Source organism: Ostrea edulis, chromosome 8 (assembly GCF_947568905.1).
Source record: "Ostrea edulis chromosome 8, xbOstEdul1.1, whole genome shotgun sequence".
Taxonomy (NCBI): domain Eukaryota; kingdom Metazoa; phylum Mollusca; class Bivalvia; order Ostreida; family Ostreidae; genus Ostrea; species Ostrea edulis.
In genome coordinates this window covers 55,038,972-55,054,027 of record NC_079171.1, presented here as the reverse complement: position 1 = coordinate 55,054,027, position 15,056 = coordinate 55,038,972, and the positions used below count along the sequence as shown (strand labels likewise).

General features: G+C 35.0%; 2 protein-coding genes across 3 annotated transcripts in view; both read left to right on the top strand.

Moving 5' to 3' along the window:
* Window positions 1-2,173, top strand: part of LOC125661937 (receptor-type tyrosine-protein phosphatase alpha-like) — a 42,888-nt gene extending 40,715 nt beyond the window's left edge. For both annotated transcript variants that reach the window (XM_056146485.1, XM_056146484.1), the window contains 2 exons: window positions 384-519; window positions 1,684-2,173. In XM_056146485.1, coding sequence (XP_056002460.1) covers window positions 384-519; window positions 1,684-1,755 — 208 coding nt within the window. In that variant the 3' untranslated portion in view covers window positions 1,756-2,173. The remainder of the gene's footprint in view (window positions 1-383; window positions 520-1,683) is intronic.
* A 5,564-nt stretch (window positions 2,174-7,737) lies between these two features.
* On the top strand, window positions 7,738-13,461 carry LOC130049207 (G-protein coupled receptor GRL101-like). The gene is made up of 4 exons (XM_056146497.1): window positions 7,738-8,189; window positions 11,600-11,727; window positions 12,970-13,026; window positions 13,224-13,461. Exons 1-4 carry the CDS (start codon window positions 7,754-7,756, stop codon window positions 13,320-13,322), a joined length of 720 nt encoding a protein of 239 aa, XP_056002472.1. The 5' UTR covers window positions 7,738-7,753; the 3' UTR covers window positions 13,323-13,461.
* Window positions 13,462-15,056: the final 1,595 nt, after the last annotated feature.

Below are 15,056 nucleotides of genomic sequence, written 5' to 3'. Positions count from 1 at the left end.
TTTATTGGTGGAAGAGAAAACCCAGATACAATGTATCTCCGACCTTCCGAAAGTAAACTGGGAAATTTTCTCACCGGCGCTAGCGGGATTTGAACCCGTGCCGACAGAGGTGAGAGGCAGTGTGATTTTGAGCGCGATCCTCTAACCACTCGGGCACGGAGGCCCGATGATAATGGAGTGATTAATTGCGTAACATACTAGATCATCATAGGAAAACACCTCTGTCAATCCTTCGATGTTGAATGCCAAATACTCCTACATCGTTAATCATTGAAATAAAGAATAAGCTACTTTTTATCTCTGTGGTCGTGTTTTGTAATATCGTATTTCATGACATATTTGTATAAGTAAATACTTTATTTTTATTATCTTAACTTTATCAGTGATGGAGCCACGCGTTGTGGACCATTCTGTGTTGTCTATAACGCACTGGAACAGATCGCCATGGACAAAGAAGTGGACATCTTCACCATCGCACGTCAGTTTCAAGTTCGCAGAACTGAGTTTCTGTCTACTTTGGTATGTCTTATATTCATAGTATTCAGCATAACTATGAAGCGTCTTTTCAAGAACCACTGTTACCAGGGGTTTTTTTTTTCTTGAGAAAATATTTAAACATCTAATTCTTAGAAATGTCTTACCACAGCTCGCAGTAGCGCAGTGCTTAGAGCTTTCAGCTTCGTGAGGGTTTGGGTTCGAACACCGAATCATGCTGCATCAAACCTACTTGCGTTTTACGATGTAAACATGGGTAGTGATTGCTCCTTCGTGGCATTTAAAAGTTATAGCAGTGGCTCTGTGCCATCGTTGGCATTGGCACGTTAAAGAACCTTCGCTTATCCGGTTATGAGTGCAAAAAAGAGGTCTGTATTTGTATGACTTCATCTACACCTAGTGAAGTCTCAATATGAGTGAAAAAATTATCGAAGAGACGTGAACATACACATACAAACCCAAATATGGAATAACAGCGGTACTGTCCATTGGTTAGATTGATATGTAAACAGAAGGGCCTAGGGTGGGGTCAGTTTACTTTGTAATATATAAGTTTTTTAGAAAATATCCCTTGAACAATCTGTCAAAATGATATTCAATGTTGATTGAAATTAATATGATGCTCGGGACTAGATTGGAACATAATACCGTTCATACATGAAGTTTTGAACTGCATGTATTAGTGTCCTTATACTGTTCTACACTTAGAAGTTTTTTCAAATAAAACTCTTTATAGTTTATTGCATCTTCGCAAACCAAGTATCCGATTCGCTTACTCTCATACCCCCTTGGCGGATTTAGTTGCGACTGAACTGCCATCCTACGGATCGAGTGAGTTATCGTTCTTGACGAAAACAAACTCTAACCAATCAGATAACGCATTATAATTTCTGTTACATGTGTATGATTACAAAATGGAGTTGACAGATGAAACGCAGGGGCATTTTATCCGCTCTGCTCTCTATCACACATATAGATACATAATGCATAGTACATAATGCCCTGGAAAGTCAAAACGCGATATTTCGAAGGCTTAAAATGTGACTAAATCCGCCAAGGGGGAGATGGGAGTCAGCGATTAGGACATTTGGCTTGCGAAGATGACTTTATATATGTTGTTTTGATTGTGCATGACCCGTCAACATTCTAATGCGACTGAAATGTTTGGGTTTTTTTTCTTTTTTACAGGATGAATACCAACTTTGCCATGATGTTGTGGCGGAATATTTGCAAAATGACGGTGTGTACGCAAATTGTTAACGAAGTCTATCTTATGGAGTGCGTAAGAAATGCATTTCGTAAAATGAAAGGTTGGAGGTTGTGTGGTTTCGACTTTTTTCATACCGACAGGTACTTTGTGAAAACGTGATCTCTTCAGCTGTGTATTTTAATGAGGAAAAAAATTAACTCGACTTTTTTTTTGTAAAATGGTATAATGTTATTGTGATTGATACATAGACAATAGGAGTCTGAATGTGCTGGACGACATGCTGCTTAAAAGCAAAAATAATCTAGATATAGTGATCCTTCCATCTTATGGAATCCAAATGTGAAGCTTTTGTGGATTGACCATCAATTCATGACTGAAATCAAGTTAACATAACTTTACACCCAGTCACTGGGGGTTTTAACTACATGGATTTGATTTGCTAACTGATTTATTTCTACTCGTCGAAAATTTAATTTGCCGTCTATGTAAGTCGTGTTTGTGCAGTATAAATGTTTAAATATCATTTTAACAAAGGTATTTGTGATTGCTTATCTAACATCCTTTTTAATGTGCTTTTTGTCTATTTCAGTTGGTGTTGTTTATGCTTACAATGTTTTAATATCATTCTAATGTTTAAGCCCTTCAAAGTATATGTATTTTTGTATTACATTTTTACTATCATTTAAATATCTACGCACTTTAAAGAAATTTTATATTATATTTTTACAATCATTCTAATGTTTAGGCGCTTTATAATTATTATGTTACTATATCTAAAGCTAAATGAATGTTGGATGATAATTGTAATTAACCAGAAACTGTATCCTCTCATCAAATAGAGTTACATTTACCCAACTATCTATTTTGTATTGCTTGTAGGAGTTATGAGATTGATCACTGTTCGTTATCTTCACCTTTCATTTGTCTTATTGGATGTTTGGAAAGATAACAAAGTTAATGACAGGTCAATGTATAATAATTTGAATTATGATTATTGGTTTAAAAAAAAAGATATGCAATGAATTAAATAGCATGCATAGCCCTATCTTTGGACCAATTTGGCTCCAGGTTTTGGAACTCTAGTTTTCCATTTAGCTCTTACAAGTTTATTGTTTTTTCGAATTTCCAGACTTTCAGCTTGAGCATCACTGAAGAGACATTATTTGTCGAAATGCGCATCTGGTGCATCAAAATTGATACTGTATAAGTTTTATATTTGAATGATCTTATTTGAGATTGTTCCTTTTCGTTATCTTCACCTTGCAAAAAATCCCATAATTGGCCTTGACTCACGTCCGTTATATACTTACTCACAAAATGATGAAAAAGTGTGGGTCTAAAAGTTAGGCGATTCATAAAACTGTGCACGTTCAACGATCTTTATCGCGTGGTTAAGTTAGCAACGTCCTCCTTTTTATTGCTGATCATTTAACTATTTGGATTTTGACACAGACTATGCATAACACGTGTTTAACAGAATAGATGCGGTTTGATATCCTGTGTATACCCGGGTTAAGATAGGTATTCAATACCCATTGTTTGTCGTAAGAGGCGACTATATGAGTCTGTCTTCGGATGAAACCGCAAAACCGAGAAGGTTAAGATTGCTGTTTCACAGCAGGTGTGGCACGATAAAGATCCCTCCCTGCTCAAAGGCCTACGTACCAAGCCAATTTCCAAATTTTACAGCCCTTCATCGGCAATGGTGGTGTTTCCACGAGTGCAAAATTCTCATTAAACGATATACAACCGATCAACAACGTTTGATAAGGAAGATTTACAATTTGATTTTTTACATAAATCATGCACCGGACAAGACACACAAGGCTGATGTTGCTTTGACGGAATGTGAAGAAAAGACCCAGCGCAGTGTAGGTTCCAATGAAATACTGTTGATGGTAATTTGAGAAAGACAAATTTTTACAATTCAGTAGTTTCTGTTTCTGTTTTATTAGTTTGAGATTTGTAGATTGAAATTATGATTATTCGGTATGATATATGGTGAATCCTTATTGTCAATGATCATATTTGATTAAGACAACTATATGTGTTTGAATATTTTAGTTGACTGCGATTTTGAGAATACCACGTGTGACTGGACGCTTGTTACAGACAAGAGCCTTCACCGTAGATCAAGTTTCAAAGACCACACCATCTGCGGCTTCCACGGTTCTGTTTCGAATTGTGTACGGGTCTTTGACGGAGCAATTTACACGCAATTCAATTGGATGATTGTAAAAATGAGCAACATTACTGACAGAATTTTGGAAGTTACCAATAATTTCCAAGTTCGGTTAAGTATCAGTCAGCTGCAAAATACGCTATCGAAAGGTAATTCATTTGTACAAAATGACGAATTGCTCACTTCAAATGAATATTAACTCAATGCAGCATTGGAAAAACATCAACGTTGACGCTGAATTGTCGAATAAGATTACAAATTTAAAAGTGATTCCTATCTCGTCATTCTCCTTTTCAATGACAATACACATATATTAAATACAGTTTGTTGTGCTTATCGTGGTCATAGATACCGGCCGCCAGGGGGCGGTCTGTTATATGATATGCAGGTTGCAAGAGGTTATGTGTTTGTGCAGGATTAATGTTATCGTATGTATATTTAAAAAATATGGAAATATAAAAGACCAAGATAACGATCAGTGATCAATTTCATAACTCCTGTCATCAATACAAAATAGAGAGCTGGGCAAACATGAACCCCTGCAGTCGTAGAGGTGGGACCAAGTGCCTGCAAGAAATAAACATCACAAACTGCCTATCTTTTATGATAAGCATTTAAAAAAATATTTTAAAAAGTATTTATGATTTAGAGACGTCTCTAAGATAAACAACTTTGTATTCATTATTAATTTGTATTCACCTGAGGATGGATGTTAAAATCCAGAAAGCGCTAGTGATTTAAATATATTTTGGAACTGTATATTTTCCTGCTTTTTTATTGAATTATTTTGACTGTGTGATATCACCTCTTTCTATTTGGATTATATATATATATATATATATATATATATATATATATATATATATATATATATATATGACTGGCGTCATGAGAAAAGGGCCCTTATCTTTCGACGTCACAATTCACAGAAAACGAGGTCAAAGTTCGTGAACTTGAAACGTCAAAATCGCGGCAACGTAAAAAAAAGTTTGTTGGTTGTATTTGCTTACATTCTGGATCCATTAATTATATAAATAATCACATGGCAGTTCCAACATAGAATATGTATATGTCCGAAAAGAATTCTAGTTAGATATTACATGTCATTAATTGCACTGAACGGGTACAAATTTTATACCTGTGTTTGTTAATACAAATGTAGCACAGTCTAGTAAATATGTTCAGATTTTCAAATAAAAATGTTGTACACCACGGAAATTTGTTGATATGCTGAGTCGTACCGATATTTGTTAATTATTGTAGTACACATTGCTCCTAGTTTTGATGCACCTTTCATTTTAAATTGAATAAATATTTATATCCATACATTATTTGATTTATCTCACATATATAGATCGATGTACAATAATGTGTACTTGTACCGTACATACATGTAAGAACTAATCGAAAGAATCGATCTATTTTCCAAAGATACTGATATGTTATATGGAGCTGTACAATTAGATTTCTGATAATCCACCATTTTAATTCAATTTGAGACAAACATTTCAGGTCAAATAATGATAATACAGTTACTAATTATTTAGTGGAAGTTTTATGTCTAGAACCCAAAAGGTGTAGTATTGTATGTACTTTACATGATTAAACACAACTTTTAAATATCGCCATTTAAAGTAGTAAATATTATCTATACACATCACATGTAACCATAATGAATATCAAATAATTTGATGTTAGCTTATAATGAGAAAAATTAAGAAAACGTGCTTACGATATACCATAAAGTCACGTAGTACAAAGTAAGGGGGGTGGGGCTGGTACGGAGAAGTTGGCTAATATTATTGACAAGCCAAACAATAAACAAACTCAGAGAGATGTGTTATTTTCTCCAAATGTCAAAATCCCCCCCGGGGGGGGGGTTAAAATAACTGCATGTAAAAATAACAGAACAAGAACGTTCTGAAAACAAGGGGGACAACCTATCATCGCATAAGGACCTTAGGGTTCTTGCATATTGTACTTGTAAGAGTATTATGTACATAAGATGTGTTCGTTGTGCATGATACTGGTATGAAGCATGTGAAGAATGACCTTTCAAGTCACATGACAACAATGGATCTTCAACTGCTGTAATATTTTCTTTAGAAATGGGATTTCAAATTTCTTAAATTTGAGAATTGAAATATCTATGCTGTATATCATTTGTCCTAGCTTTGCATTTGCATAATGTACATTTCCTTTTTGTAGCTGATGATGATATAATGCTATTATGCGGAGCTAAAGAAAATGTCACAAGAAGCGAAACAGTATCGAGGGTTTGGGGCAATGCCGTTAAATCTGTCAACCAGAGTCTTCATCACATAGATCTCTCAAATAAGACATCATGTAAATTTCAATGTGAACTAGAAAATATAAAGCCAGAAATACCCGACACAAGTTCAGTTGAACTCCAGAGTTTTACAGGAAAAGAACTACATTTGCTAGAGAATGGCATTGTAATTACAAATGGTTCCCTGTGTACACCATTCTGTCCCTCAGCGTGCAGGTGTTTTGGTAGAAGCATGAAATGCGTTGACAGGGATTGTTCGGTTTTGATAAGGGTGATCATTCTTCACAATGTCAGCTGTAATGCTACTGATGTAGATCGATTAGACAGTCGAAACATTTTAACGCTGTACATTTCAAATTCCGTAATAAGTGACTTGTCGATAAATCCGATGAAAAAGGGGATTACGTTTCATAACCTTCATATTGAAAATACAACTCTAGGTGACATTGACATTGATTCAAATTCTCAAATATGGTATTTACATAGTATACAACTACATAATTGTACAATTCGTGCCATTTGGAAAGACTGTAAAGGTATTAGATGCTACATGGTTCACATCCACAGAAAATCTGACTTGCTATTTCACATAAAGTCTTTGATTATGAACTTTTCCACTGAGATTGTTACAGGGTCAGTAAACTTTCCGAATGATATATGCTTAGGTTTTCAATTTAAAGATATGGTAAATTTAAGTAATTGTAAATTAACAGATGGAGCTGAGATTTCATACATTTTCAAAGCTGAGGTTGTAGATTTAAGCCACAATTTTCTCACGCGGTACACGTATCGAAATGGGCGACCGACTGTTTTGTACATCCAACACAATTTACTATCTACTATGATCATATCAGCCGATCCAGATGTTATTGACTATGTTCGACTGGAGATTATTGACATATCTTACAACCGTAGTACACACCTAAAACAGGGTGAATTGTTTTTCACAAAACTTATCTACCTTAACCTGAAAGGAAACTTAATACACACTATTGACGCTGGTGCATTTTCGGAAACCACCAATCTTGCATTTCTTGACCTATCAAGAAACAAAATTTCTCGAATTATCACTGGAACCTTTCTACCACTGGAGTTCTTACAGGAACTGTACATTCAGGAAAACGAATTCCAAGTTTCTGACGGCATGTTTGATGGATTAAGAAGACTGACATTCATGCAAGTGGAATTCTTTTCACTCTGTTGCACCAAACCAAAAACACTCTATGACCTGCAGTGTATCGCACCTGCGAGTGAAATTTCCTCTTGTGCAAATCTTATTGATGTGTCACTTTTAAGTGTTACTATTTGGTACATTGCTTTTTTGTCTACCTTTGGAAATTTTATTGTTTTGACATATAATGTTCACTACCTGAAAACGATGTCCCCCGATAAGTACACGGTATTGATAGTAAATCTGAGTCTCGCTGACTTTTTAATGGGCGTCTATTTGAACATCTTGGCGATAACGAATCAGATGTATACAGGGATGTATGGACTAGCTGACTACACATGGAGACACAGTGTCACGTGCACTGCAAGCGGGATTATAGCTACATTGTCGAGCGAGGCGTCAGTTATGATGGTATTTCTCATCACAATTGATAGGTTCATCGCAGTAAAATATCCCTTCTCAAAACTACGGTTCAGCGTAAAGACCGCTTCCATCCTATCTTGTGTAGCCTGGGTGTTTTCACTTCTTCTGTCCTTGATTCCATTGCTTCCTGTTCCGGGTTTTGAATATTTTTACGCTCAATCTGGAATCTGCATTTCTCTCCCCCTATCTGTAGTAAGGAGGTCAGGCTGGGAATATTCCATGGTTATATTCGTTGGCCTTAATTTCCTTCTGTTCCTTGGAATTCTGGTCGGGCAAATTAGCGTCTTTGTAGAAGTTCTGCGATCGGGGAGAAATGTGAGATCCAGTAGATCGATGCAAAGGGAGAAAGCTCTGGCTGTGACAGTGCTCAGTGTTGTACTGACCGACATTTTATGCTGGATCCCAATAGGAACAATTGGTGAGTAGTAATATAGGAGTGAAGAACACATATTAGTGAAAAAATTCTACTCAGGAATAGTTTAAGTTTAAAAACAATAATTGTTTCTATACATCAGTTTCAAAAGGTTTATGATAACATATTTTTCCCACTGTAAATGCCAAAGTTTTTAATAAAGACTTAATTTTCGTGTGATATCATTCAAGAGATTCTATCAAATGCAGTTTTGCATTTTAAAGTTCTTCATGAAGTACTTGATATAGAGCAAAGGAAGCAACTCTCTATTCTGTATTGCTTATAGGAATCATGAGATCTATCACTGTTCGTTATTTTCACCTTTCATATGCTTTACATGATTAACAAGATATCAAGATGTTTTATAGATTTGAGATTCATTAACCACTTGAGTAGCAATAAGGACTGGGTTTTTTTTCTGTCCTTTTTTGTCAGTTCTTATATCATTTACTTCTCCAAACCCAGTAAGCCATTTCAGCCAATATTTCCATAAGTAATTGGTGTGAATGGGAAAATAACATTCACGTCTCCCCAAAGGCTAGGCAATATGTAATAAAGATAACGGAAACAGGAACATTTACTAAACAGAAGAGTGATACACTTCTGGCGTCTTGCACACAAATTTAATTAAGTCTATTATTACCGTGCGTTGTGGATCAGGAATTTGCAACAATAACACATGTTCTAAGAACGTTATTATTGTTTATTTTCATCTTTAGATGGTCTGTATATCAATATAGATATTTGTATGAATTTTCATTAGATTTATTCGACAAAATAAAGAACTAATTCTATAATTTGGGTTAAAATCAAGGGCATGTATTTTACTATAGGGATCGATGGAAAACCAGAATATCTTAAACATCTTTCTCCCCTGTGAAACAAATTCTTTGCAGGTATTATGAATTATCCTTTGCCAAATTTATACCAAAAATGTTTCTTCACGATATCTTTACAGACCAGATCACCGCTAAAATGTTCATTATATGATCACTTGCAAATGAGGTTAAAAAGTGAGAAATGAAGATTAACAATTTTACTCAATGATATAAAGTGAAATGCTTATTTATTAATATCAATAAGGATTTAAAAATAGATGACGTTTTAAAATCCATGTTCAGAGAGTAGTTTTCCTACCCTTCATCAAAACCTAGTCAAAATTTACCCTTAATCAAAAGGAGTTGAAATTAAGAACAATTAAGGAATCAACACTAGAATTATAATGAATTACTAATGGATTCCAATTTGCATTTAAAAATGGCACTAGCAAAATTGCCAATTTTTATTTTTCAAATCTACGAGTTGAAACCGTAGGCGGAATCCAGAGTATGTGTAATTCTTTGTCCCACACTTAACATTGATTGACAAGCCTAAAACTAAAAACCTGTAGTCTGTTGCGTTGATAAATTTGAATATTTAGTGTAGTTTTTGTGTTGAATGTACGTGTTATTGTTTTGTTATTCATTGACAATGTAAGAAACCATAGGTACTACGGTGTAAGTGTAGATTTGTGATGCATCAACATCCTTTGTCCTACAATTTATGATTCATGTTGTGAAAATGTTGAATGCTATTTTTTCTTTAGATTTATTGTAAATTTACGTTTAATACAAGACAAGTCTAGCCGTATGCAAACGTTTGTGATGACGTAACTGTTAAGGTGGCTGGTCAATCTGTGATTTCAGCTGCCACGTAGCTCGTCATACATCCGGCATTACAAGTGAAAGTATCGAATCTTTTAGATATCACTTCAGAATCGGAAGTCCTTTCTGTCGGAAAACCTTGGCATGATGAAGACCCAAATTATATAAAGAATACAAAAAGCTTCACGCGGGTATATATGTATATATACATACGTATATGGATGCATTCAGATTCATGAGATCACTGTTTATTTGACTTAAGTGCGATCAGCGTAACTTTAGACAAATACCTTGTTTACATTCCTTTTCTGCAACAGCATCTACAGAGCACGATACATAAAACATTGGTGACTCTCTTAGAAAAATATAGACACACCCAACATTACATCTACAGAGCATGATACATTAAAACATTGATGACTCTCTTACAGAAATCTAGACACACTCAGCATTGCACCTACAGGGTATTATACATAAAACATTAATGACTTTCTTAGAGAAATCTAGACACACCCAACATTACATCTACAGAGCATGATACATAAAACATTGGTGACTCTCTTAGAGAAATCTAGACACACACAACATTGCACCTACAGGGTATTATACATAAAACATTGATGACTCTCTTCAATAAATCTAGAGACACACCCAGCATTACATCAACGTGCCTTGTTAGTTTTACCAGAATGTTCTAGAACAAACGACGGATCCAAATCCAATTATGTACTGGTCTCTTAGTTAATTTTTTTTAAACACCATAAAGGCGAATAACAATAAAAAGTTACTTACACTATCTCATGTGAAAAGATGGGAAGAGCGATTGTCATTTGTTACATGGCGTTTTTGGGCACATGAATTCCCCAGAATTGATCGAGTCAATTTTGATATTTGTTTCTATGATAATGACAATCATAAAATAAGATAAAACTGAAAATGGAGGTTGGTGTATTTGCTGGTTAGGAACGCTAATGTTATTTAACGTGTTTGGTATGTATGTAGAATCAGGAATTGAAATTAAAATACTATACCTCTTCAAACTTATACTGAACAAACTAGATAAATGATTTACAAAAGAAGTTGTAGTGATTGCGATATGTTTGTTCTTAAAGAAATGTCAGACTCAGTAATGAGCATACAGCATAGTCCTCTTCAAAAGTACTCTATATAGATAGGGCCTAATTTGGCCTATAAAAATACCTAAAAATGAATGAAAATCTTTGATATTTAGGGGGAATGGTTGTGATTTTGAAATCATATATCACGCATTTTCTAGGTGACGTCAAAATGTAGGTAGGCGTTCCTTTCTGCAATTTATTTCTAACAGACTCTGCAAATTTAACAGTTTGTTTTGTTTTTGAAAAATATAGATCGGCTTGGTAGGCCTAAACTAGAATGAATTTTACAAATAAAGCATTATTACATGATAGGGTTGAAATATCAATATCATTAAAAGTTGTGGAAAACAAATTGACACAGGACGTACATTGTTCATCAAACGTTCAACATCCCTGGAGAGTCTAACATATATTACCTCATATGCTAAGATTACCAGTGACTGATCAGCCAATGGTCGAAAACTTTGATTCGTGGGGTTATGCTGAACGTCTATAAGTGAGAGTCTCACCTAGATATACAACAATAGTTTTCATTTCCATGTGAAGATTATGAATCAGATGAGCCTTATTGCTGATGTGTCTTTGTGAAATTATTGATATTTCTGCAGTTACGTGATAGCTTCCAATTCTCCTATTCGTCACACATTCATTTCAGGCATGTTGACCTTCTTTGGTGTGTCAATCGCCTCGGACGTGTACGCCTGGATCCTTGTGGTGGTTTTACCAATCAACTCCGCCCTCAATCCACTGCTCTACACCTTAACAACAGTTATCAGAAGAATGGTATAATTTATCAGAAATACCCCCTCGTAAAGTTGATAATAACACTTTGCACTCGCTCACTTCTCCTCAACCCTTTTTATACAAAACATCTTAACACTTCGGTCATTTACATTTGTGTCAATGAAATTATTTCGCCAAACGAGGTTCCTGCTACAATTTGCAATCCAACTTCTACTCCGAGTTCGCCTTGAAAGGGCGAGCTTCTTCTAAAATTCACGCTTGATTCAAACACATGTTATATCCGTGTCAATGGCACCGATTGGTATGATTTACTGTACCTATATTGGATTACATATCTTCAGGAAAAAAAAAAACGCAAAGAAATTTACATTGTAGGGTCCAGTAAATGTTTTTGTCTAGGCCTTACCGTGCGTCTTTACAAAATATCAACTGCTGTGGTGGAGAATCATAAAACGAATTGTATCACAATTTATGTAAAAAGTGGTGTAAATGAAATATGGATTCTCAAAAATTTCACACACAAGAACACACTATGCAGACAATCATCATTTTTCTTATTTAGAGACAGGCAACATACAAAGCTGTTGCAGTTACAGTGGTTTGAACAGTCGATTATTTTATTTCAGCATTTCTTAAATTTTAAGATTGTTGTAATCATCTCAATTACAAATATAGCCTGCCATTAGGTTGAATGTTGTCTGACATAAAGGAGTTATGAGATTGATCACTGTGTGTTATCTTCACCTTTTTAGATGCTAATTGTTAGACCATTTTTATCAAATTATTTTGACTACGGATTGATAGACCGTTTTTTACAGAGTGATTTTGCTTAAAGATTACTCCGTTTACCTGATCAATAATTCGTGCTTATGTGGGTTTGGCCGGTCAACAAGGTATTCATACTCCTCCTACTAACCTCTCGTGCAGGAGTTCGTGTTTGCACTTCTCTCAATTCTGCATTCTTTAGGATATTTGTGAGCTTTATCATTGCTTGTCATCTTCACTTTTTTTCCATTTTTACTGTCAAATACTTTTCATGTCACATACACCAATGAGAATACTCCTAAAGAAACACATGAAATATCTAGGAAACGGAAAACTTAAACACGGAACGGTATCTAGAACGATGTCATTTATAACCACGTACACCGTAATTATTACTGTGACAGGAAAATTACTAAACATATCGCCCTTTTCACCAAGAATATGTGATCAGCTAAATGTAGTACCGTAAGTAAAATTGTTTGATAAACATATAGTTTCATTATTCCTATATTTCAGAGAAGGCGGGAGTCAGATATAGTATCCCAGCTAAAGCAACAACTGACATATTGGAAGGTAAGTAGGTTCTATTCCTATGGGGAAAAAAGGAGACATTTCAAAAGTAGAATTTAAGCGTTGTTCAACATATAATAATTCAAGAAGATAAATAAGGACCAAATAACTGATATGGAGGGGGGTGACATAAAGAGTTCTGACTCGCACCATATCAAGGATAAAATAACATCTTATCTGTTGTTTTCTTCTTCTATTAGACAAAACACGGTTATCCGTCAGATGCCACCGTGCCGGAAATACAAGAAAGAAATCTCCCCCAGGACTGTCCTCAGAATCCAGGGATAATGAACACGTGACTCTCGACTAACTCGAGATCTCCTTTCTGTCGATGTCCTATTTGGCACTATCAATATCAAAATCGTAAAGCTGATTTATACATTCATTTGTATATATGATCACACAATCCATAGAAAATTTGTGTTTAAAGGAATTCATAATCGAAACAACGTAGATGAACAGTCACACGTACAGAGATCGGCTGCGTTTTTGAGAGAGCTGTATATATGATACACCGCAATAAAGGGACATGATTATGATTCGAGCTTAACATGTTTCAATTTGATCTTACAATTTTTAATATTTACACTGCTTAAATAAGGCATTTCTAATAATCAGCAAAATGTAACTGTCATTTGTTGCGTTACAACTCAGATACAAAATTCTCAATTCTTGGTTATGTAAACAAGGTTCGTGTCACGTTTATATTGATAGATACGTTGCTTAAAAGAACATATCTTATATGAATCTAACAATTGGCAAACAAGTGATGGTGAAATACATACGTTTAACGGGTTAGCTTATCGTACCAATCCTAACAACATTTATAACTATTTATATACTGCTAGCTACCTATTTACACTGTAGAATTATATGTTATTTCTTGTTTTTATGGCATCCATTTTCTGTATCCTTTATGCCAATGTACCACACCTTTGAGCAATGTATTCCATATTGTATTGCTTGTAGTATTTATGAGATTGATCACTGTTCGTTATCTTCACATTTCTTTAGGCGATGTGGATTTCGTCATTAGTAGTAGTGCGTTGATCACTGTTCGTTATCTTCACATTTCGTTAGGCTATGTGGATTTCGTCATTATTAGTAGTGCGTTGATCATTGTTCGTTATCTTCACATTTCGTTAGGCTATGTGGATTTCGTCATTATTAGTAGTGCGTTGATCATTGTTCGTTATCTTCACATTTCGTTAGGCTATGTGGATTTCGTCATTATAAGTAGTGCGTTCATCACTGTTCGTTATCTTCACATTTCGTTAGGCTATGTGGATTTCGTCATTATAAGTAGTGCGTTCATCACTGTTCGTTATCTTCACATTTCGTTAGGCTATGTGGATTTCGTCATTATTAGTAGTGCGTTGATCACTGTTCGTTATCGTCACATTTCGTTAGGCTATGTGGATTTCGTCATTATTAGTAGTGCGTTGATCACTGTTCGTTATCGTCACATTTCGTTAGGCTATGTGGATTTCGTCATTATTAGTAGTGCGTTGATCACTGTTCGTGATCGTCACATTTCTTTAGGCTATGTGGATTTCGTCATTATTAGTAGTGCGTTCCATGTTATCTACGTGTGTCCGTCATTGTCTGTTAAGAATTGAGAAGTTGGTCTTTAGTCATCTGTCAATAATTGAGCATCTTTAATACTTCGTGATAACTACCATTTGTATTTTTGAAAAATGAAGCATGCATCAAGCATCGTTTGGAAATAGGTCACACAATGTAAGTTTTAGACTCCTGCTCATCGAGGCCATAAGGTCGGAGCAAATTCTGTCAAAATTTGCCTATTTTCAAAATATTCTTTACAATTTCACATGTGTAAGAAAAACGAAACGCATAGCCACGTAGAACAGGAAGGATTCTACCAAAAGTACATTTCATGATTCTCGGAGTAATTTTGATATGTAGTGTATTTGTGTAAAACATTTAAATAATATCTTCGCAAATGCTATTGATATTGAATTAAACCTTAGTGGACTTATAGAAGGAGCAGGTAATCCTTTACCAAAATTGTA

Excerpts from the sequence above, each read along its gene's own strand:
- LOC130049207 (XM_056146497.1), top strand. The coding sequence starts at position 7,754 with ATGATGGTATTTCTCATCACAATTGATAGGTTCATCGCAGTAAAATAT. Across the intron at positions 11,728-12,969 it reads CAACAGTTATCAGAAGAATG|AGAAGGCGGGAGTCAGATAT; the intron begins GTATAATTTATC and ends CCTATATTTCAG. Across the intron at positions 13,027-13,223 it reads AACAACTGACATATTGGAAG|ACAAAACACGGTTATCCGTC; the intron begins GTAAGTAGGTTC and ends TTCTTCTATTAG.